The sequence below is a fragment of the Periplaneta americana genome, chromosome 13 (assembly GCF_040183065.1).
Source record: "Periplaneta americana isolate PAMFEO1 chromosome 13, P.americana_PAMFEO1_priV1, whole genome shotgun sequence".
NCBI classification, from domain to species: Eukaryota; Metazoa; Arthropoda; class Insecta; order Blattodea; family Blattidae; genus Periplaneta; species Periplaneta americana.
In genome coordinates this window covers 23,603,476-23,629,959 of record NC_091129.1, presented here as the reverse complement: position 1 = coordinate 23,629,959, position 26,484 = coordinate 23,603,476, and the positions used below count along the sequence as shown (strand labels likewise).

The 26,484-nt window shown below is 36.6% G+C and overlaps 1 protein-coding gene across 1 annotated transcript in view; it reads left to right on the top strand.

Annotated features, from left to right (window-relative positions):
• Positions 1 to 26,484, top strand: part of LOC138712642 (catalase-like) — a 95,021-nt gene that overhangs the window by 53,582 nt on the left and 14,955 nt on the right. The window contains exons 7-10 of the mRNA XM_069844610.1: positions 2,931 to 3,110; positions 8,049 to 8,240; positions 13,482 to 13,634; positions 18,653 to 18,885. Coding sequence (XP_069700711.1) covers positions 2,931 to 3,110; positions 8,049 to 8,240; positions 13,482 to 13,634; positions 18,653 to 18,885 — 758 coding nt within the window. The remainder of the gene's footprint in view (positions 1 to 2,930; positions 3,111 to 8,048; positions 8,241 to 13,481; positions 13,635 to 18,652; positions 18,886 to 26,484) is intronic.

Here is a 26,484-nt window from a genome sequence, read left to right as displayed (position 1 = left end):
TTTTCGGATCGGGCAGAAGTGAAGATTGAATTTAGAGTACGTAAGGTACTCTTTTATAGAGTAGGTACGGAATTATTTCAACATGAGTTACTAGTACGAAGAACGAAACTGTAAATTGGAATTAGATGCAATAGTCTATAGTGCGATAATATGCACAAAAGAACTGAAGCCTGTATCGAAATGAACGGCCACCATTTTGAAAAATGTGTTTAAATGTCCATATTATGATTATTTTTCTATTTAAATTCATTCTCTATATTGTACGCTAATGTGCTGTAGACACATAATATACACTGCATAATGAATACGTCCTCATGGATAGCTCAGTTAGTGAGTAAAAAGACATACTGTTAATACCATATTTACATTAAACAAAAACCTAATGAAAATTATCAAATTCAAAATCGTGATATTTTCTAGTTTACGTAAATATATGAACTACTTTTCTTCCCTTCTATACCTAGTAAAGTGATTTGTTTGTATATTATGCCAGTAACGTCGAACTCCAGTCGTGGAAGAGGGTAGCAAACAGTGTTCCCGGTTCTGAATAGTAAATCCAAAGATATAGCCAGGTTAATACAGGGACATCATTTTATTTTTACTTCAATTTTTATTGTACCTGAGTTTTTTAATGTACTTCACTCTCACCCCTTCTACTAATGAAGTTCAACCGTCCTCCACACAGGTCCAAGACCGCATATACAGTCATAGTAGCCTTGCGGTTATAGTAAACAGAACGTTCCAAAAATATGTTCGCGTTTTCCAGTGACGAAAGAGCTTTCAATATTCAATCATTTTCGCACAGGTACTGTCGTCCATTTGCCTGCATTGCATCCCACTTTCCCCCACCTGCTTCTATTCGCCTCACTGTAAAGGCTAGTGGCTGGGCTGTCTTAGCTCTTTTCTGAGAATATTAATTTCTGTTAGTAATTGGACGTAATATTATACCCATACAATTGTTTAAAATAACTCAAATAAAAGGATTTTGCTAAAGATATTACTAAAAAAAAGGGCTTCGTCAAGTAATTAACTGTCATGTGATTTCCCCCCTTTCTACGATCCTGCGACATAACCACTTGGTCGGACGTAGATAGCATGTCTGAGTAAATTTATCTTTTCGGATCGGGCAGAAGTGAAGACTGAATTTGCAGTACGTAAGGTACTCTTTTATAGAGTAGGTACAGAATTATTTCAACATGAGTTACTGATACGAACTACGAACCTGGTAATTGGAATTACGTACAATAGTCTATAGTGCAATAATATGCACATTAGAACTGAAGCCTGTATCGAAATGAACGGCCACCATTTTCAAAAATGTGTTTAAATATCCATATTATGATTCTTTTCAATTTAACTACATTTTCTATATTGTACACTAATGTGCTGTAGACAGTATAATATACACTGCATAATGAATACGTCCTCATGGATAGCTCAGTTCGTGAGTAAAAAGACTTACTGTTAATACTGTACTGTATTAATAAAAATTATCAAACTCAAAATCGCAATATTTCCTAGCTTACGTAAATATATGAAGTACTTTTCTTCCCTCCTACACCTAGTAAAGTGATTTGTTTGTATTTTATGCCAGTAACATCGAACTCCAGTCGTAGAAGAGGGTAGCAAACAGTGTTTCCGATTCTGAACAGTAAATCCAAAGATATAGCCAGCTTAATATTAGAAATGTTAGTAAAAATAAAATGATGACTCGGTATATTCTGCTGGTACTGTGGTCAGTGAAATCGAACGTCAAAATTTTACTTTCAAATGAAAATACGGTCTCTCATGTTTGGAGCAGAATTCGATTTGTTTGCCACCTACTGAGAAATAATTGAAGGAACGATAAATAAATTGTTGAAGACAAACTCCGTTAGACGTCTCTCTGTTTCATGTAAGAAATCTTCCAATGAGAGTTGGATCACCCTGATTGAGACCTTATCGAATTGTAATATGTTGTTGTTTTATAATGCCAGGCGTTTGACAATAAAGTCATTTGACTTCTTGCACTCCAATATTTTTCAAAGATATTATCATGACCAGCCACTGAAGCACAGATTTTGAGGTGTTCCGAATACATTTCTTGGTTTGAGTTGCACAATGGGCAGTTAGGGGACTGATATATTCCTATTCTATGCAGGTGTTTGGCCAAACAATCATGGCCTGTTGCCAATCTAAATGCAGCTACAGACGATTTTCGTGGTAAATCGGGAATTAACTGTGGATTATGATGCAGAGAGTTCCATTTTTTTCCCTTGGGATTGAGTTATCAAATTTTGTTTGTTGAAGTCTAAGTATGTAGATTTAATAAATCTCTTCACAGAGTAATACGTAGATTTAGTAACAGGTCTGTAAGTAGCAGTGCTGCCCTTCTTTGCTAAAGCATCCGCATTCTCGTTTCCCACGATTCCACAATGGGACGGTATCCATTGGAAAACAATTCTTTTATTGAGTGATATTAATTGGGAGAGCATTTTAGTTATTTCTGCTGTTTGAGATGAAGGTGTGTGTTTAGAGACGATTGATAGAATAGCTGCTTTGGAGTCTGACAATATAACTGCATTCCTAAATTTATTGATGTGACATAGAAGATTCCTGAGACATTCACTTATTGCAATGATTTCACCATCAAAACTTGTTGTTCCATATCCAAGAGATCTATAAAGTGAGAAGATACAGCACGTAACACCTGCACCGGCACCTTGTTCTCTGGAGATCAAGGATCCGTCGGTGTATAAATGAAGCCAGTTTTGTGGAGGGTACCTAATATTAATTGTCTCTGAAGACAATTGTTTTAGTATTTCAGTGTTTACTTCTGATTTCAAGTTTTCTTCTGTTAAATTTAGAATTGTAATATGATCCACTATAAATAAGTACGCTTCTTTCCTTCCTGTCTTTAATATTGAACTAGGCAATGATGCTTCCTGCAGGATGCTGATGCTTATTGGGACTTCGCAGCTCTTCGTCCGGAGGTCGTACACGCGCTCATGTACGTGTTTGGTGACACCGGGACGCCAGACGGATATCGCCACATTCACGGCTTCGGAGGTAATCCGTACAAACTGGTGAACTATGCAGGTGAAACGCAGTACTGCAAATTCCACCTCAAGGTAAGCACACGTTTATTCCTCTAAAGTGGTACACTAGCAGATACAAAAGAACAGACGTGCTCATAGTCCCCGTTTCACACAGACTCTCAAGCAGAATCTACATAGAAATTGCCGCTGCTATTTTCTTTGTGTTCACTTACGCTAGAAGTTGCAGGAATATTGAGTGAGAAACTACTAACACGTCGGTTCATTTGTATTTGCCAGCACAGTAATGTTCTGTGTAGCGCGGAAGATATGTTCTCACAACGTACAGCGCTTAAAAATGGCACTAAACGAGATCCATTTATTCCCAGATATGATGTTCAAAAGAACTGAATAATGCAATATTTTCCAAACAATGCACACAGGTAATGACAGCGTATAGCTTACTTCTGCATAAAATGCAACGGATAAATTATACGAATGATTAAGTGTAACTACCTGCCTTCAAAATTATTGAACACATGCACTATAACGAAGCAGCCTTCAACAAGGTATTATGATATACCATATTTTTATAGTCGGTGGAAAAATATGGAACAAAAATATTTAGAATTTTATTATTCAGTAAGAAATATGAAAAGCCTGAAATCTCTTAAGGACAACGATCTCCTACAGTAGTGTAGAGGGACCTTAAGATCTACTACGGCTAGAAATCACGAAATTGGCCAAAACATGTCCTTGATATTTATTGTGCAACTGACTGAAAATTACAGAATTTTAGCTACTAAAACAACCCAACGTATAATACATTGGCATTTATAATAAAACCATATAAAGTTGAAAAATATTCAAATAATCACGTGACACAAACCATGATGCATACGTTTCTGAATGATGGAAATATATATATTATTGTGAAACTGAAATAAGAATATAATAAATGTAATTACTGTAATTTTGCAACTCTTCACATTCATAACACTTTTTATCTTAGTTTTATATTTTATTATTTTTATCACTTTTAAATCATGTCATTTTATTATTTCATATGTGAAGACTTGCATGTATATATATATATATATATATGTAAATCAATATTTTTTGTAATCTATACGTGTATTTTAAGTAAGTGACAATCAAGGCAGTCATATAGAATGTCAATGTGTATCACAGCAATGTTGGTTTTTAATATGTCTCATTTTGCATGCCACTAAATATGTTTTGTATTTGTAGATATTATGTAGAGAGCACTGATATTGCTGAAATGTACTTCGTATCTGATGATGTTGGCGTAGACCAACGAAAACGTTTATACGTCTTTTAAATATGTAATGTAAAGGTGTAGCACCTTAAACATATGCTGTGAAGTCAGTGACTGAAATAAATACTTTTAAGATACGAGTACAATATAGACCTCTCTGAAAATTAAAAATGAATTGCAAAATACTAAAACAATGACAACCATGATGTTGCAATTTAATTATTATTATTTGGACAATTGTAATTAAACCATATTATGCCTGAGCAGCAATTCTGAATGTGGAAATGTCAGTTCTGTGACGTGTCCCTGACTACATCTTCAAAAGCATTTTTATTATTATTTAGCAATTAAAAGAGTGAAAAAACAATTTTTGACAGGATTACATGTTAGCATATCCTGTCATTTATTAGTTTATTACAAAAGATAGTGATTTAATTGTCTCTATTACCTAAATCAGTCCCTAATAGTAAGTTAATGTCAGTTCTGTGTCACATACTACAAGCGATGTAAGTATCCACTAGATGATAACAAGAGTCCAGAACAGCTCTTCAGTTGTTTGGTATTGACCATAGTGTAAGAGTATGCACAGAAAGGGTGTTTTTTTAATTTTTATATTAGAGAAAGGAAAACATATGTAGCCTATCTGTTTTCCGATAATTATCATCATTATTACCAAACAGTTGTGAGATAGCTAAATTCTGTAATATATTCAAAATGTGTCATATAGATTTATATTAACAGTCAGATATGAGGGAGTGCATATTCAACATAAACATGGGTGGGCAACTCGTGCTCTCAAAGTATGAACACAATCTCAGTGCAGGTAGAACGGACTCTGTACTAGCTGTAGTGTCTATATGAGGTTCTTGCAAGACGCAAGTTCGCTCGCGTGTGCAGTAAGTGGCGGCTCGTTTTAAGTAAAAAACAATATAATCCCCAGATCATTTCCCTTTAGTGATGAGTCGAAAGAGAAAGATTTTTTTTATTAAGAAGGGAAATAAAGCTTGTATTATGTTCTACTGCATTTTCTTACACATGGCATTTTATGTTAAAATTAAACACAGTGAAGGTTTTAGTAAAGAAACACTGTCTACATCTGCTTTAGAACAGCTAAAGGTAAAAATGGGATACCAACAAGGTGAGACTGATACCAAATATCGTTAGCACATTGTGCGTGCGAATTACAGAATTGCACGACATATGATCGACTAGCTAAGAACATTTATGGATAAATTTTAAATATGGCAGTGTCATGTAGAACATAGACAACTTCACTTTCTTTGACTATAAACTATCTTAAAGAATGATCAGAAAATCTTCTTATCAAAATATATAAGACCCTACTTCAACACCTACAACAGAATTCACTAGTAAGTTTGGAGAAATGGTGAAAATTGATAAGGAATCGAGATTTTTCTGAAATCCTTTTGGCTTACAGCCGATAGAAGATCCTGAAAGTTTATAGCTTGAATTGATAAATCTACAGAACAGCACGCCACTTAGACTCCAGCGAAATCAGTAATCTAACTGTTCGTAATGATGTCTAAGTCAGAAGTTCCAAATATACTCTTTGCTTCCATATATACTGTATGTTCTTGAGTCAGATTTTAATACAAGAAAGAAGTGTAAAAGCTCTCAATGTACAGAAAGAGCACAAAAATAAGTTTATTTCATTTGTCGTGATATGTAAAAAATACTTCCTTGTGATTAGAATAACTCTTCTCGGGTTCTCAGCCAGGTGAGTTGGAGATTTGCTTCCAAGCTTTCGACGACTAGCTCTGCCATCTTCTTCATTCCCTTCTGTGCTCGAGGTTACGGGTTCGATCCTGGCCCAGGTCGATGGTATTTAAGTGTATTAGGCCACCGGCGTAGCTCAGTCGGTTAAGGCGCTTGCCTGCCAATCTGAAGTTGCGCTCGGGCGCAAGTTCGATCCCCGCTTGGGCTGATTACCTTGTTGGGGGTTTTCCGACGTTTTCCCCAACAGTAAGGTGAATGCCAGGTAATCTATGGCGAATCCTCGGTCTCATCTCGCCAAATATCACCTCGCTATCACCAATCTCATCAATGCTAAATAACCTAGTAGTTGATAAAGCGTCGTTAAATAACCAACTTAATAATAATAAAATAATTTTAGTGTACTTAAATGCGACATGCTCATGTCAGTAGATTTACTGGCATGAAAAAGAACTCCTGTGGGAGAAAATTCCGGCACAATGGCGACGCTGATATAACCTCGGCAGTTGCGAGCATTGTTATATAAATCATAATATTTAATGTAAGCTTACAATTTCATTGTGAAGGAGTAAAAATGATTCGTGTACTTGTAATATTTCGTGTTCAATTGCAATAATTTTTATTTATTTTTGTTAAGTGAAGTTGTAATTTGTTTAAATAAAGTTCAGTACATTTCAAATGCAGTGATGTTTTATACAGGGTTAGTTAAAAGTCCCGCACCACCTAAATAACTTTTGAACCATACGGTTCAGTGACATGAAACTTGGTATGCCGAGTTTTTTCTACTTCCGGTTTAACCGGAAGTAACTCCAACTCTCTTATTTTAAATGGAACACCCAATATATTATTTTATTTTTGAATAGTACTCATTAAGAGCTTTTCAAAAATTACCCACACTTGATACTTCTGTACAGATTCAGTGTTACTAAGTCAAGGAAATAGAAAAGTGTATCAAATATTAAAATAATAAACGCACCACCTAAATAACTTTTGAAGCATACGGTACAGTGATGTGAAACTTGGTATGTGAGGATAACCATATACTAAGAACTCAATAATGCTATTACCGAGTTTTTTCTACTTCTGGTTTAACCGGAAGTAACTCAAACTCTCTTATTTTAAATGGAACACCCAATATATATTTTTATTTTTGAATAGGCTCATTAAGACCTTTTCAAAAATTACCCATACTCGATCCTTCTGTACAAATTCAGTGTTGCTTAGTCAAGAAAACAGAAAAGTGTATCGAATATTAAAATACTAAAATACTCCTTCCTTAACAAAAACGAAAAAAAGCTAGCTCACCTTCTAAATTATGTGTTGAAATTGGTAGCCCTCAGCTGCTCTACAATGTGTCACTCGATCATAGAAACCATTTAAGGAATGATTTAACCAGCTTTAGGAATATCTTGCACCACTTCCATTTTTATTTAGCAACACTGAATTTGTACAGAAGTATCAAGTGTGGTTACTTTTTGAAAAGCTCTTAATGAGCTTTATTCAAAAATATATATATATATATATATATATATATATATATTGGGTGTTCCATTTAAAATAAGAGAGTTGGGATTACTTCCGGTTAAACCGGAAGTAGGAAAAACTCTGTAATACCATTATTGAGTTCTTAGTATATGGTTATCCCCACATACCAAATTTCATGTCACTGAACCACATGCTTCAAAAGTTATTTAGGTGGTGCGAGACTTTTAACTACGGTAACTCTGTATAATGTAGGCTATATTAATTTACATTGCCTTTTGCGTATGGATTTTACATGCATTGCAGGATTATAGCATACATAGAAGGAAGTGGTTTTCATTACAACTGTAAAGCAGTTATTTGTAATATTTCAACACATACTTAACTAGGTTGGCAACTCTGAATTCAGTCAAATCAACTTTAAATTGATGTGACCGTTTTCAGTAACGACGACAAAACACTCTATCGTGCAAAAAAGTATCTTTCAGACATGTAGATTATTGAAACTTTCTTATGAAAGCAGAAACAAACTCTTACAGTCAAACCAAGGCCTGAAGAATCTTTCAGCTGAGAGGGCAATGGAACTGGCGGGATCGGACCCAGATTACGCCACCAGAGACCTCTATGATGCCATAGCAAGGAAAAATTATCCGTCATGGACGTTGGCTGTGCAAATTATGAAAACAGAGGAGGCAGAGAACTTCCCCTGGATTGCTTTTGACGTCACGAAGGTAATGATAACGTCATTGTAATCTGATCTGATAACGAATATTGCCCTTTCTATGTAATGAGAACAACGTTAGCCTAATTAACAGGAATTTGATAAGGGAGAGTAACTGATAATTGTTAATTAAACGCTAGTCCTTTAATTAACTTTATTGTTTTCAATGTCTACTTGAAATACACTTGACAGTTACAAAATAAAACCTGAAAACTACGAAAGTAAATCAATTGTGTCATCGATAAACATAACATACAACGTCATTATTGTTTTATGTAGCAGCGGTATTAAACATTCAAAATTTATATATCTGTACAGTGAGGGTCACATAAGAACAATTCCTAAACAGCAAATATTGCCGTATTGTCAGTGTTGCCAACTGTTACCAGATATCACACGATCCTATGTACTGAATTACTTATTTACTTGCAGTATTTTATCTTTATGTTGGAATATTATTCTAAATAATTCAATAATTTGTAACATATTTTCGTAATCCATGTTGAATCTTTCGTACACTACTTTTAACACTTGAATATAAATAACTGATTAAATGACGATCCTACTCGTGTTAATTGTGTAAGCATGTGCGTCTTACAGCTGTTTCGGTGTTTCTTCACACCATCCTCAGAGCCTACTAGATCTCGGCGTCATCTCGAACTTCGCTGCCTGTTGTGTGGGTGCGTTCGATTGTTGAAAAGTGTTGAAATGTGGTGTCAAATAGTGTGTGTGTTCTGAAATTGATCTGTGTGTTGAGAATTTGACCAGGGTGTGTTTTGGTGTATCTGTATATTTCATATTGTTCTAGTGTGTTGAGTTTTTGGTTTTTGGGTTGTATGTGTAGGATTTCCATGTCTGTATTTATGTTATTGTATGTGTGGTTAGCATTAGTTATGTGTTCGGCATATGTAGATGTATTGTGTCCTCTGGTTATTGCTTTAATGTGTTCTTTGTATCGAGTTTGGAATGATCTGCCTGTCTGTCCAATGTAGAAACAGTCGCAACTATTGCATGTGAGTATGCCAGCATACAGAACAGAAAACACACTACAAAGACATCTCAACACGCAAACAACACAAAGAAATAAATACAACCACACAGATACAAACTCACATGTAATAGTTGCGACAGTTTCTACATTGGACAGACAGGCAGATCATTCCAAACTCGATACAAAGAACACATTAAAGCAATAACCAGAGGACACACTACATCTACATATGCCGAACACATAACTAATGCTAACCACACATAAAATAACATATATACAGACATGGAAATCCTACACATACAACCCAAAAACCAAAAACTCAACACACTAGAACAATATGAAATATAGAGACACACTAAAACACACCCTGATCAAATTCTCAACACAGAGTTCAATTTCAGAACACACACACTATTTGACACCACATTTCAACACTTTTTAAAAATCGAACGCACCCACACAACAGGCAGCGAAGTTCGAGATGACGCCGAGATCTAGTAGGCTCTGAGGTTGGTGTGAAGAAGCACCGAAACAGCTGTAAGCCGCACATGCTTACACAATTAACACGAGTAAGATCGCCATTTAATCAATTAATTATATTTTCGTGTGCAAACTATAAGAGAAAGAGATCAACATGTTAGGTATTTTGTCTGGCAATATGAAATTCATTGGTTTGACTAAACAATTGATTCATGAGACCTAACCTAAAAATGTACTTTGTTTGACCACATGAAATTATTAGTACTAACTCGGAAAAATTACCTGACTGTAGTCTTGAATTATAACCACAACGCAGCACATAAAAGAACTATTAGGTATTTATATTAATACCGGTATTGATATTAATTCATTATTAGTATGTTCAAATTTCACTAGTTTCCAGTAACTGGCTCAGAAATCTAGTACAATTTTAATTTCATGGAACTCCAGCACCGACAACCTTTGTCTCAGCTGCCAACATACCGGTTACAAAATCACTACCATTTGTAGTATTTGTCAGTATCGAAATTCGAAACGAAGTTGGCAAAAGAAAATTCAACCTGCAAACTAGAAAATCGCCACAATCCACTACCATACTGTATGTACAGTCGAGCCGTTCTTATTTCCGGCAGCAAATCACACGACAGCTTCTGGTCAGCTGACACGCTGCTTCACTGGCAGTGGTTGTCGTCAAGGTTATGCAGACGACATACCGCTTCCCGCTCACGGTGGATGTTACTGTGTTGTCAAGTCTACCCTTGTACTCTTAACGAAGTTTTAGCACATGTCTAGTCTTAAACATCGAACGAAAAATTATTTCCTACGATAAATAATTAGTAATATATGAATACATAATATTATATATTATTGTTATTGTTGATCCTAGCATCCCAGGACACAGAAGACTTACCATGTTGTGCTATAATTGGTTTTTCCGACCATTTGAAGTAACGATTTTCGTAAATACAGAAACAATATTAGAAATTACTAAAATGGGAGAAAGCTGTAAAATATAATAAATAAACATTTTTTATGTGAATGAATAACTAAAACCACACAACCTGTAAATTAAGTAAAATATGTTAGTATTAAAATTTTTGTCATGATAAGTCATTGCTACATAAAAAAATTACACGAAGAACCTTGCCTAACGGTATTGTTCAATTTAGAGGTGCTACGCCTAGATCGCTACAATCATTGTTAGTACCTGCCGCCGCCATAGTTCTGTTTATTTTCTTCTTTGCCGGATTGTCCGTACTTCTCTGTCGTTATTTGAGAAACCGTGAACTTGTTCACATCACACGCATCAGCTGTCCGTTGCACCACTTGCATTAAAGGCAATAAACTACTTTTATTTTACGTTCATTTTCGAAATAATCTCTAACGCTAAGAATCATTTCTCTGCTTTGCGAATTGATGGTCTTCCGACTCCTCCGCGGCATTGTGATGCTGAAAACTCAGCGATAACACAATACTAACAACAATACCGACTAATTGTTCGACAACCAGTTATTAGAACTGCGTCCGTTCACTATTGGCTTGACAGAGATTTAGCAACACCGCTATTGCCTACCTTCTTCACGCCAAAAGTCGAGAAGGCGTGGCCACGCCGGAAATAAGAACGGCTCGACTGTAGTAATGGGGGGAAAATGGTTAGGTGTCACCCTTAGGGTATGAAGTAAGCTGACCCAGACTATACAAGTTACTGATTTTAATGTATTGTGCAGTATGTGGAACATTAGTTGGATCCAGCAATACGACCTCCCTGATCACCAGACTTAATCCTTTGCATTTTTGGCTGTGTGTGTCACACCCATCGACAAAGTATAAACATCGTGCGATAAGTACGTCGTCAGTCCTTCGCGCCCAAGTAACAAGAAATGTGAGTAGACTTCCTGATACAGAGTTTTCAGGAGTTTGGAAGACTCCAAATTGGAAACGACATACATATTTATAATTTTTAATAGTTTATTTGACGACGCCGTGTCAATTACGTATCATATATTGATAACATCGAGATGAAGCCTTTGATTCGCCGTGTAATTACTTGACTAACGCTTTACAGTTAGGAAAAATCTAGGGGGGGATGGGAGACCGAATCAAGTAATAAGCCCAAACAGAAATGGAAGCCGCGACTTAACGAAACTTCGAATCAACATGTTGTATTATTGGTGGCGTAATCATTTAAGAAAGAACAATTTTCGATTAGCCTTACAGGCGGACCTGTATTTCAAATTATTTGTGGGAAGGAAAGATTTTTGGCAGTACATTGACGACTAACAAAGTCAAGTTTTCACTGGGAATGTAATCAAGCACTTTTATGCTCGACCATGCCGAAATGTAGTAACTATACACCTGGTAGTAGCCCTTTAATGCACCTCATTAAAGTACACCTATTCATTATAATTCAGTTGTTCAGCCAATGAGAAATCACCCTTGTACCATTATAAAACCGCAAGTATCGATTATTCTCGGATATGCAATCGAAAGACAATTAGCGAAAAGTCACGGAGGCTGGAAATCCAATACTGTCGCAGGAGGTTATGTTCTGTTACTATAATAATTAGAGTTAATTGTAAATAATATTCAAATAAATTCAATTTGTCATCTCGTTTTTCAATTCTAAATCAATTTCCAGGTCATATCAAGCCTAATGTTCATGTTATTCTCTAGATTATATCAAGGTCAATGACAATCGTGCCTCGGAAAAAATCAATACTTTCGCGTCTGCGCACATCTCACAATTCAGGTCAGTTCCGCTCCTCACTTACATAACCATAACATGAACACTTATGAATAATTTGAAGTTAGAAATATGGTCGAGCATAAAAAGTCGTATGAAACTTGCCTATACAAAATGAAACTTCAACGTGCTCATAATTTGTGTGTACGTTTTGTAAGCAATGTTCGTAAATATGATCATATTACCCCATCCCTGGAAGCAATAGGTTGGCTTAAACTAGATAAGAAAAGAAATTTACATTCACTTCTCTTTCTCTTCGAAATCTTGAACTCTTCTATTCCTTCGTACCTGTCGTCTCGCTTCACTTACCTTTCTTCCCACCACAATCTGAACACACGCTCTCGCCATGAAACAATACTAACAATACCATCCCATCGCACCTCCTCATACTCATCCTCTTTCACAATAGCCCTGCCAAGACTCTGGAACTCGCTACCTGCTAGCATCAGGGACTGTCGAAATAAAATTCAATTCAAACGCAAACTTACTAGGCACTTGGTCAGTAATTGAGACTCGTTCAGACATGGTTTCTTGTAAATAGTTCTTTTAATCTACCACAAAATATCTCAATATCCGGTAATTTCATCACTATAGAATTTTGTTATTGTAGGTTTAATTTGTAATTTAGTAAATACAAAAATATTCTTTGTTCTTAACTTCTATGATAAAATGTCTAGCTTTCATTAATCAGGTATTCTTGTCGTACTTTAATTTTTATTGTAATTGTAATTGTAAATTTAATATTAATTGTAATCTTATTGTTCATGTTATAGTTGTAATCCCCTGGTAGAGGGGCAGAGAAGGCCTGACGGCCTTATCTCTACCAGGTTAAATAAATAAATCTAATCTAATCTAATAATGGTAATTAAGACGCTCGTACTATTATTTCACTGTATTCCCATAAAGGGAAAGGTTACGTTAATTGAAAAGGTGAAATAACGGTGCTAAGGTAATCACACATTATTATTCATCGATGCAGACAAAAGAAGAAAGTGAAATAACTGTTTCTAGCTTGATGTTGCTTTTCACTTTTCAAGGTCTGGCCTGAAGAACAGTATCCTCTGTACCCTGTCGGAATTTTGACTCTGACTCAAAACGTGAAGGACTACTTCCGCTTCGTGGAACAGGCAGCTTTCAGCCCCACGCGCCTTATCCCCGGCATAGAGCTCACCAGCGACAAAGTGCTTCAGGTAGATTAAACCATTCATTAAAATACTTTGCACTGCTTGCATATCAGTTAGGTTAGGCAGTAAAGTCATGTTATTATTAACATAATACTGGGAATTTCCAAACGACAACTGCACATACAGTGCTCTCATACATAAGCTGGGATGTTTCGTGATCGGGAAAGCAAGACGTCGACGCGCGGCGGAATGATGCGAAGTTTCCTCGTAAAATGAGAGCACTGTATAAACTCATGACCAAAGCTCGGAACTTGGGGACTTGTGTCTTTGCACGTGACTAAGCGACCGGACTTCAATGTCAACAAACTCCCGCTTCCAGCACGGAGGTATTGTCAGGTCTGCTACAAAAGTGGTTTCTGGCTGCAACAACATATTGATAATATTATGTTAGGTTGAAACACGTAATTACATAGCATATATATAATAAAAATAAACATGAGAAATATATCAAATTTACTGTTCTGCTGTGTACATTTTATTACAGTGTATGACTATCTACATTCGAAGATTTTTCGGTAGCAGACTTAAAATACTGAATGTTTTCACTGTCACTGTTTCCTGTTCGATTTTCAGTAGTTGCTAACTGATCTCGTATCTGAGAAAGATAAGTATATCCTAAATTTTTCTCGAAAATAGTTTTCAATTAGTGTCACTACTAGGGCAAGCCCCTCTACGTTTCGGTCCATGGCTATGGACAGATTTTTCTACAATTTGAGGGACTGCAATGCCTTTCAATGAATTCCGTTTCCAGCCTCCAGTTTGTGTGTGGCACAACTTACAAAATATAAACTCTCCATTCGAAAAAAAAAATAATGTATCTTCTCCGAATTCTCCACGAAATTCTGTATCTTAAATTTAAAACAAAATGTATTTTCAAACTTCTATAATACCCATTCGAAACAACACGTATTTTCTATTTCCTCAAACAGACCATTTACCTTTCATTCTCTGAATGTCATTGGATTCGACATAACAGTTTCTTCGTCCGTCTTCCTGTCATTATTTGTGGCCACTTTCTTAATACATACGACTGTCCCTGAGCACTTGCAGCGTGAGTTTTGTGTACGCTGTACCTGTAACCTTAGTCACGCACACGACACAAGTCCCGAAGTTCCGAGCTTTGCTCATGACTTTGGAGTAGGTATGTAGGTAAATTATTATTTGTGTTGAGAAAAGTTTGAAAGGGTAAAAAAATTCCTACGTGTGTGTTTGTGTGTGTATGTACTGCCTATGTCTCACGTTCTGAGCCGAGAGCTCCCTAGTGCTTACAGCCACTCCTCTTAGGTCTGCTCGGACCGTCACGGCAGCTGCAGCGTGCGGCACGGCAGCTTATTACATGTGCGGAAAACATTACCCAATGCTATTGCAGGGGTCTTTACTGTTTATACTGGATACTCTAATCGTGATTATAACTATCGCTATTATCTCTGATGGCGATTTCCGAAAATGTATGTGCACACTAGGCCACTCTTCGTTTAGTCTGGACAACTGCTGGATTACCACAGAGCAGCGTTTCTCAGAGCATGTTGCCGGGGTTCCGCGAGCCCTATATGATTTTAAATTTTATTTTTTACTTTGTTTTACTTGGTTATTTAACGACACTATATCAATTACTAGGTTATTTAGCGTCCATATGATTGGTGGTAGCGAAATTGTATTTGGAGAGATGAAGCCGGGGATTCGCCATAGATTACCTGACTTCACCTTATGGTTGGGAAAAACCTCGGAAAAACTAATCAAGTAGGCTAATAACCCCAAGCGGGAGCGGAACTCTGGATCGGTAGGCAAGCGCCTTAGCCGACTGAGCTGTACCGGTGGCTATTTTATACTTAGAGGATACTATAAAATTATGTATTAATGTTACGAAAATATAAATCAATAATAACATGAAACCACCACCAATAATAATAATAATAATAATAATAATAATAATAATAATAATAATAATAATAATATCCCAATAATATCCGTAATATTATTATTTTTGAACATCTAAAACGGAAAATAATACTTATAACTTTCATCACTGAATTCTCTACGTATGTGTCCACTAAAAAAAAATACCGATCAAACAAAATGCAGAAGTAGAAATGAGACTACAACTTTTCGCCTTAAAACCAGATTGCAGGCTCAAAAAGCAAACACATTCGTCCCACTGAACATAATTATCGAGATACTAGCTTTCACTTGTCTGTTAATTATTGAATACTAATGAAATATTACAAGAGTTTCGCAATTACACTTTAGATTAAAAGGGGTTTCGCGGTGGAAAAAGTTTGAGAAATACTGCCGTAGAGGAAAGAGTTTACGGACATGTACACACGACAATCGTGATTAGGTGGATAGTAGTCTACCACTGGTATTAGTATTTAGTTACAGGAATTGGTGACAAAGACATAATTTCTTTTGTGAGAGGACAGCCTACACATTCGCTTGTCGATGGCAGATCTTGCTCCATAGCTGACGAAAGAAAACCTGAAAAGGCCGATGTATTGAACGCAGATTAGTAGACTACTAATTGTACAGGACCTCCCACTCTCCCCCTCTGCGTCTCCCCCCGCAAAGAAATAGCTCAGGAAGCGAGACACGGGCAGTATGTATGTATGTATGTATGTATGTATGTATGTATGTATGTATGTATGTATGTATGTATGTATGTATGTATGTATGTATGTATGTATGTATGTATGTATTTTTTTTATAGAACAACATGCTCCATTACAGAGTAATACTACATGTTTTAGATTTTCAGTTTCCTGCGATAAATATACATTTGGATACATTGATATTACCTAAGGAAGATAGAGAATTAATACAAATACATATATATGGCTTAACCTAAATAAAAAGAAAAGGAAGTATATATACATTATTGGAATATATTGGAATTGTGAGTTTTTTTTAACCAATTTGGTAATTTTATAAAAGTTGAATGATAAATATGTGTAACCTAGCAATAAATGCGTTCCTACAATATTTCAAAATCTATTGAATTGATGAAGATAATGAATGGTTGAAGATGAAATTTTATAAGCTGATATTTGTTAGGTGGTCAACTTGCTGTCTTCGAGATGCTGTTTCTTAGAATTCCCCTTTGTTTTCTTAATATTGTGCAGTCATACAGCAAGCGATCTATAGTCTGACTTCCACTATTACACGCACATGTTGCACTCTCCAGTAACTTAAATCGATGGAGGTAGGCTCTAGTCATCCCGTGTCCTGTCACCATTGACGTGAAGATGTATGTATGTATGTATGTATGTATGTATGTATGTATGTATGTATGTATGTATGTATGTATGTATGTATGTATGTATGTATGTATGTATGTATGTAATAAAGAAAGAAAAGACTGCACTTTCAATCAGTTATTGCTCACCGAGCTGAGAAATTTGATAAGCGTAACTCAATATTAATTTTTCATACAGTTACTGTGTTTTGCTTAGGAGGGCAGCATAATACATATGTATGTGCGTGTAAGAATATTTGGTAAGTCATATCGGTACTTATTTCTGAAATTAGTTTGAGTAAAACGTTTATACATAGATGCACAGTCACTTCTCACTTCACAAGGTACGTAAGTTTGAAATGGACTGTACTGTACCTCATCCTACGTAGTCTCAGCATACATGTCAAAGCACTGTAAAGAGCTTTTGCTCTTTGGAATATGTATGTAGTTACAATTATTTCTGTTGAGAAAAGTTTGAAAGAGTAAATAAATTCCTATATGTACAGTAAGAATCATATTTCAGATTTGCTCGAGTTACAGTTTGATTCAGGGAGTTTGGTCCCTGCTAAAAGTAAGCAGATGGACTAAAAGCGAGTTACTCATCACTACTGGCGGGCTGGGTCACACAGGTCAGGCCGCGCAGTCATAATACCTAACACTTCCTTCTTATCGTGTCGCGGTACACTCCGTCTTGAAACACAATATTCTTCCTCACGTCCCGTTACTAACCTCTACGTCTGTTGACTAAACAATGTCATGATGACTTATATTTTCTTGACATGAGTGTCCCTCAGCTTCGAGCATAGATATTATTTCCATTCTTCCTCTTTCCTCTTCCCCTCTAACCACGAGAAAGTCTCTGCGGAATGAGACGAAGCGGGGTAATGCTGTGAATGAATGTTGATGTCATAAGATGTCATAAGGTCACACATGTGGATACTCGTATGTCTATTGGCTAGCTCTCACAGCACAAACAATAACATTGACACACACATATTTATGCTACTCTAGTTACAAAATTAGATCACTCTTAATCTCCTGGTCTTTTATCCCTCCACACAGGAAATAACATATGCAAGAGAGCGCATGGTTTTTAAACTGACGTTATAACGACAATATTATATATCTACTTCGCTCCAATAGATGAGGCAATAGTAAGCACATTCCTTTTACGGTCGATCTCCTGGTTGGAGAACAGTATGCACATTTGTGATTAAATTTCTTTCTTATGACGCAACACACAGCTCGCTCACTAGCCAAACAACCAAGGACAGGGGCCATTAACGCTGAATCGAGCTGTATATCTTATGGTATAGACCATTTTCTGGGTACAAATATTGTTTTTCTAAACACAGAAGAGTATTTCTTATGATGAACTGAATATGTGCATTATTATTATTATTATTATTATTATTATTATTATTATTAATTGTAAGAAGGCTATATAAATAGAATTATGTACTTTGTTTGTTATTCTTATAATATGTATGAGTAAATTTTTATATTAAAAATTAAGAGGATTTTAATTACCAATTACTGTCTTTTTATACAATATTATTCGTTCATTTTGTTTCCTATTGTAAGCCCTAAGTCTTTGCCACAAAGACAAATTTGGTCGCCACCCGACTGTACATCTTTGTTTTGATGGTTTGTTGACTTTGATAGCTACGTTATTCCTCTTCATTCAGTAGATATATGGTCCAAGCTCACACAAATTAACAGTTTCGATACGAACTTCCTACCTCCGCTCATTATAATTATATTACTGGACCATCGCCGTTATTTGTTAACACAGGGTCGGAGCTTCATATACCCTCAGACCCAGATGCATCGCTTGGGTACCAACTTCCAAGACCTAGAAGTAAACAGACCGCGCTACTCGAGGGTGGTGAGCATGGAGAGGGCAGGGGCGTATCAGCAGCGTATGGACGACGGCTACCCCAGCTACTACCCAACGAGCTTCACCAACTACACGACGAGCAGCCGCGCTGCAACGACGCGCTTCAACCTCAGCGATACAGTCGGAAGGCAAGTGATCGAGTTTACGGATAGTTGGTTCGAGTAGAGACACGGGATGTTTTGTAACATGTGAGATCCACTTCATCGGTGGACAGGAGACATAAAACAATGAAAAAAAGGGCAATATACTTAGTGAAGGTAAAATAACCTTGCAGATTGAAAGGGACACGTAAATGAATAGAAAACCTATATTACGTTTTGTGATTAAATGCACGGCTAATTAGAAAATTAAGTTCAAAGTTTTAGCAGTCCGGCAACATCGCCGCTAAACACTCTACTCGTGATACAGGTGTAAGAGGTCAACGAACTCGGTGAGTCTCGGTAGGTGAGCTGGTCTCTACCAAGACGTTGCCATTTGCATCGTGCAATGGCTTGAATTTAGGGGTTCTTAAAATTAAATTTACACGAAAACCGTGCACGCTATTGAAATATGCCACATGAGTTCATTCAAATTCGTTATCAGAGATCGGAAACAACCCTGTAGTTGTCGGAAATATGTAGTTTTCAATGTAATGTGCTTGAATTTTCAACGTGGAATGCACAGTTGAGACTGTACACTAGTACGACACATTCGCCAATCTCAATGCTGCTAAATTCACGGCTTTTACATTAGTTCTGCCGGATTTTAGATACTTATTGTACCTGGTAAGTTACGAAATGATGATAATTCGCAGTCCTTTCAATACAAGTTCAGGGAAAACCGCCAGGCAACAATGGAATTCCCCTGAATTCTTATGCTATCAATGTAAATAAATGTTTATTTGCACTGTGAGAAGTTAAATAACCACTAATAACTTAAGACTGATAAATCTCGGATGGGATTAATTTAATTCCAGAGTGGAAAAAGCAAGCAAATCCACCCCTAGTCACAAGTCGCCGCACCCCACGAGATGATACAAATTAATTCCATTCGAGCTTTATCAATCTTATTAAGTACACAGAAGATGCCTTTCTTGGAAATAACGAAACCTCGTTTATTGCAGGCTTCTTTTATTTTCACTTAACTGTACTTGGCATCGGAAAGGGTTGTTATGTACACCTCCCAAAAAGGCTCGATTTTCTTGGGAATTTCTGCTGTGAGTCGCCGTGCACTCTGACTATTAGCGTATTCCGAATCTCAGCGCTGAGCAATCTGATGGCATCACGGTGTTCCGAATTTCACCGATGGCGTCACTGATACTCCACCGGTGTCGCGCCGGTGCCATCAGCTTGCAGAGGTGGTGGCAGTTGCAGAGGTGGTGGTAGTCTCCATCAGCCACCATCAGTGAATCTGATTGGTTCTAGTATAGGACGGGAATTAGCAGACGAATGACATCGTGCACTGTTGTGTCATGGCGGTGTGTTCTGCTTTAGTTCTGCTGTATTGTTTGTAATAAGCACAACGTAAAAACAATATGTTAATGGCTTATGAGCGAACATGTCAACGGACCAGTTATTACTACCGGTTCAAGAAATAAATTGTTTATGCTCTCTTTTCTTTGAACGAGATGGCAGTACAGACATTTCGAAAAATTTTGCTAGCGTAGCACAGACAACAACCTATACAGTCGTAATGACAGCCATCGATCCTTCCAGGAGTTTTGTTCCTATTTCGCCGCAGCGTGACGTTATTGTTGTCCACCGGTCCGGTGAGATTCGGAATACGCTGTAAGAGATCACTCACTACTGGTCTGTCACCTCGCGCCACAGTTCAGCTGTCGTGTGGCTCCTGACGCACATGATGTCATTCAAATTCGTTATCAGAGATCGGAAACAATCCTGTATTCCCTCTTTCCATTTTTTCTCTATCTGCCGGAATTTTTTAATCATTCTGTATTTTTTGGACTTTTCCACCTCATGCTACACAGGCCTAAATGTAACTTACATTTCAAATTGAAGGAGCGGAACATTAGGTTTCGTATAAGTCATTACAAGACAAAACAAATACAGTAGTTACATATTTATCTGAACCCATGTCATTGATTACATAAACGCTGGCATTAGATACCTGACTTTTGCATAACTTTATGCTCGACCATGCCGAAATGTAGTAATTATACACCTGGTAGCATTCTTTTAATGCATGTCATTAAAGTACACCTACTCATTAAAGTACAGGTGTTTTCAGCCAATGACAACTCAGCTTACAGGTGTTCAGCCAATGACAAGTCAGCTTTGTACCGTTATAAAACCGTAAGTATCGATTATTCTCGGATATGCAATCGATAGAGAATTAACGAAAAATCACGGAGGCTGGAAATCCAATACTGTCGCAGAAGATTATGTTCTGTTACTATAATAATTAGCGTTAATTGTAAATAATATTCAAATAAATTCAATTTGTCATCTCGTTTTTAATTATAAATCAATTTCCAGGTTATATCAAAATTAGTTCATGTTACATTACATCAAGGTCAATGACATTATTGTTCCTCGGAAAAAATCAATACTTTCGCGTCTGCGCACGTCTCACAATTCACGACCTAGCACAAAGTCACTTCCGATCTTGTCAGATATATACAAATAAAATGTATACATCTGAATAATTTTGAAGTTAGAAATATGGTGGAGCATAAAAAGTCGTATGAAACTTGCCTATAATGGTAATTAAGAAGCTCGTATGAAAATTATGAAACGAGCGCAAGCGAGTTTCATAAACATCCATACTCGCTTCTTAATTACTATCATTATAGGCTCGTTGCATAATGTACTATAATGCTTTATCTTGTGGTATCCTGCCAGGTGAGAAGCAGCAATTGTGATGTATGATTTACAGTAGTAGCTCATTATAAAACACTGTCCTTCTCTGTGGTTCTAGTGGTAGTGTTTCCGGCTACAAATCTACCCGAGTAGAATACAATTCACGGCAAGGAAGTTGAGATTTATTTCTCTTCCATAGAGATTGTGTTCACGTTCCTTGTCTTGCGTTTGTCCCTCCTGTCCAAGAGGTGGCGCTTAACTACGCTAACAACATACAGACAGAAGCTATGAATTTCATCCACACAGTAAGATTAGAAGAATCAAGATTAGAAAAATAGAATAAAATGGTAAACGAGTTAAAATAAATAAGAATAAAAGAATAGTAATCTGAAATTCTGGATAATCAGAACATGTAAAAAAAAAAAATTAAGGATAGAGAAGAGGAAATCAAAAATGGAGTGTTTGAACTACAGTATGCACACAAAGTCCGTAAACGCATTACAAAGTATACACTTTCATTAAATTAAATTACATTGCTTACATTAATACCTCTGATTAAGGTTCTGACTGATATGTACAGTAGTGGCAAAAAAAAAAAAAAACCGGACCGGCCCTTGTAGCTGATTTCAGAGCCTTCACTCCAGAGCACGATAGACTGGTACTAAGACTTTCGTGGTTCGAATCCTGCCTGGGAAGGAAACTTTTTTTTGTTCCTTATTCAAATTTATTCCCAATACTTTTAGATTGCAGAAATATTTCACTACTTAATTAACTTATTATTCCCAGAACGTGAATTTTTATCAGCAATCGAAAATTATTGGGAATAAATTTGAATAAGGAACAAAAAAAAAAGTTTCCTTCCCAGGCAGGATTGGAACCAAAAAAGTTTTAGTTACCAGTCTATCGTGCTCTGGAGTGAACAAGGCTCTGAAATCAGCTACAAGGGTCGGTCCACTGTTGTACATCTATTATCAGGTAATACATCTCACTTGGCGGTATGTGTCGGAGGAAGAATAATTGTTTGTATGCATCTGAAGTTTGATTAGTGTAATATATAGCTAGTGGGCGATGTATGCATTGGAGGGAGAAAGGAACTGGCCACCCTACCCCATTATCTTCTGGCCTAGTTGCCTCATGAGTGATGCTTTATTGGTGTTACTTATGAGTAGAGCCTGCATGTTTGGCAAAACGCCTTTCTTACTGGGTGGAAGTAAATGTGATTTGGAGTAAATTAAAGTGATGGTGAGAGTTTTTATTTTGCCTTTTAAAGATATTTCATACTAATAAATACATATATTGTTATTATAAAGCAATAAATAAAAGTAATTTATTTCGGTGCTTAATGTGCTATAGTCTCGTCGCTCTTATTTCCTGCAGCCAATCACGTTGCAGGTCGCTACATTTAAACGTGTGCGTCTTGTGATTCGCTGATGATGACGTTATGCATTTCCTAACGTTCGCCCGCCATTTTGGCTCTTTTGTTGGCGTTCGCAGAAAGCACACGAGGACGTTATTTTCCGCTCAATTATTTGCTCAGTTACAGTGCGTTTGATTTATTATCATAGGAGCTACGACATGATAATGTTTAACGGTGCGGCAAATAGATTACTCGTCTGGTAGCTCGGCAACGAAAGAACAAAAATGGGGAACGATACTACCTAACTAGACTTTATAGAGCCTTCATTTCCTGAGAAGTAAGCAAAGAGGAGGAGCCACGCCGGGAATAACAGCGTCGCGACTGTAATAATCGTTTTTTAATAGTATTAGTGAAATATGAATAATGACCGACAATCCACAGTTACAAATATAATATTGTCATACCTTCACGATACCAACAATCAGCTTTATAATTTTAAATATTAAGCTCGTTCTCATAGAAGTTGTCACGTAGCATTTTCAATTCTTTGCTTTCATATTTTCAAAGCTTACTGTTACAATTTTGTGTTACACGTGTTTATTATTGTAGGAGAAAGAAATTTGAGTGAGGAACAGTAAATTATTGTCAGGTGACAGAAGGTTAGCTATAGGCATAATGCCTAAATTCAGTGAACCACAGAAAAGTAGGCTAAACTTCATGCTTACGTTAGTGAATTTGGTGCCCACGTGTTTTCAACCTATGGAAAGTTTGTTATGTAAGGTTTGTGAAAACAGTTAATCACGTAAAATAGTACATTATACAACGAGCCTATAATGAAGGTAATTAAGAAGTGAGTGGATATTTATGAAACGAGCGCAAGCGAGTTTCATAATTTTCATACGAGCTTCTTAATTACCATTATAGGCGAGTTTCATACGACTTTTTATGCTCGACCATATTTCTAACTTGATATTATTAATTTTTTAGCAATGTCCCGTATGTTGTGAGATGTGCGCAGACGCGAAAGTATTGATTTTTTCCGAGGAACAGATGTCCACATTGACCATGATAGGCCATAAGAACCTACAGAGATAACATTGAAATTAAATTAGACATAGAAAAACGAGATGACAAATTGAATTTATTTGATTATTATTTACAATTAACGCTAATTATTATAGTAACACAACATAACCTTCTGCGACAGTATTGGATTTCCAGCCTCCGTGACTTTTCGCTAATTTTCTTTCGATTGCATATCCGAGAATAATCGGTACTTGCGGTTTTATAACGGTAGAAAGCTGACCTGTCATTGGCTGTAACCTGAGTCGTCATTGGCTGAAAGACCTGACCTTTAATGAGTAGGTGTACTTTAATGACATGCATTAAAGGTCTGCTACGAGGTGTATAATTACTACGTTTCGGCATGGTCGAGCATAAAGTATTTTATAAGTAACATGTGTCACCTACGAAGTAAATATGTGAGTTTATGTTAATATAATTTAAATTTATTGCTAAAATATATTATCCCTTTTTTAAAACTTATAATGCTTTTCTCAAAGATTTTTGTGCCTTTTTTACGTTTTTATTGCCTTTCTCAGATAATTAGTTGAAGGAATGGCTGACACAAATGAATACACGATTGAGGAACGTTTGATGGTCGTTGTGTAGGTCCATGAGCGCCAAGTTAATGGCAGTCAATGAAACATGTGACGGACGATTTCGTTGCGCGGCTTGAGAAGGCAACACCGACAAGGAAGACTTTGTTGGTGTGGGAATGGAAAGCTTTCACAACGGGCAGTGTTCGCGAAGTGGAAGGCCATCCACAAGGCTTGAAAGTTGTGCAGACATGGCACAATCTGTCCAACAATCTTCGGTCAAATCCACTCGGAAACGTGATGCTGAGTTGAGAATACCAGAATCAACCATGCGGAAATACATGAAATTGGAACTGAAATTGAAGTGTTGGCGTCCGTCTAATGTTGGTGAATTATCAGCACTGTTGCCAACATATCGCCCTACAATCTCGCTAACTTTTCAACAAAAAGTAGCTAAATCTCTCCAAAGTTTGTTAACAAAATCCCCAGAAATGTCGCTAAAAATTAATAACTACCACTAAATAAACATAAGAAAAAGATACATATGCGGAGAAAAATATAATTTCCTCCTCGTCACCCTCTTTTGCGGAGTCTGGTTGTGTTGTTGACGGCTGTGATGTTGAGGTGGAAGTTGTAGGAACAGCTGATTGTGAATACACTGCACTTGATCCAATCATTGACACTACACTATCTGGCAAATTGTAAGTGTGGAAATTTTCACCCAAGCGTTTGACCACAATTTTTATTTTATGAAACCTAATATTTTTTAAACCTTGTATATTAAAGTACAGGCACATCATTTTATTTTTACTTCAATTTTTATTGTACCTGAGTTTTTTAATGTACTTCACTCCCACCCCTTCTACTAATGAACCGTCCTCCACACAGAATCAAGGCCGCATGTAGTAAGCAGTACTGAGTTACTGAGTATAGTACGTTCCAGAAATATGTTCGCGTTTTCCAGTGACGAAAGAGCTTTCAATATTGAATCATATTTTCGCACAGGTGTCCGTTTACCTACGTCGCATCCCGATTTCCCCCACCTGCTTCTGCTCCCCCCTCTGTAAAAGCTGGGCTGTCTTAGATCTTTTCTGAAAACATTAATTTCTGTTAGGAATTGGACGTTTACGTAATATTATACAGCTATTTAAAATAACTTAATTAAAAGGGCCTCGTTAAGTAATTAACTGTCACTTGATTTCCCCTCTTTCTACGATCCTGCGGCATAACCCCTTGGACGGACAATAGATAGCATGTCTGAGTAATTTTATCTGTGCGGGTCCGGCAGAAGTAAAGATTAAATTTACAGACGTAAGGTATTCTTTTATAGAGTAAGTACAGAATTATTTCAACATGAGTTACTAGTACGAAGGACGAAACTGGCAATTGGAATTAGATGCAATAGTATATAGTGCGATAATATGCACAAAAGAACTGAAGCCTGTATCGAAATGAACGGACACCATTTTCAAAAATGTGTTTAAATATCCATATGTTATTTATTTTAAAATTTAACTTCATTCTCTATATTGTACGCTAATGTGCTGTAGACAGTATAATATACACTGCATAATGAATACGTTAGCGTGGATAACTCAGGTCGTGAGTAAAAACACTTATTCTTAATACAGTACTGTATTTTGATTAAACAAAAACCTAATGAAAATTATCGAACTCAAAATCGCGATATTTTCTAGATTACGTAAATGGATGAACTGCTTTTCCTCCCTCCTATACCTAGTAGAGTGATTTGTTTGTGTTTTACGCCAGTATCATCGAACTACAGTCGTGGAAGGGGCTAGAAAACTGTGTTTCCGGTTCTCTAAAGGTATAGCCAGGTTAATATTAAAAATGTTAGTAAAAATAAAATGATGTCCCTGTATATTAAAACCAGCAAAAACTACAGCCTCACTTACTTCACACGAACTGTCGGCACAAAATTCCAAAAATTCAATTGCCCGGGTCGGTTCGGAG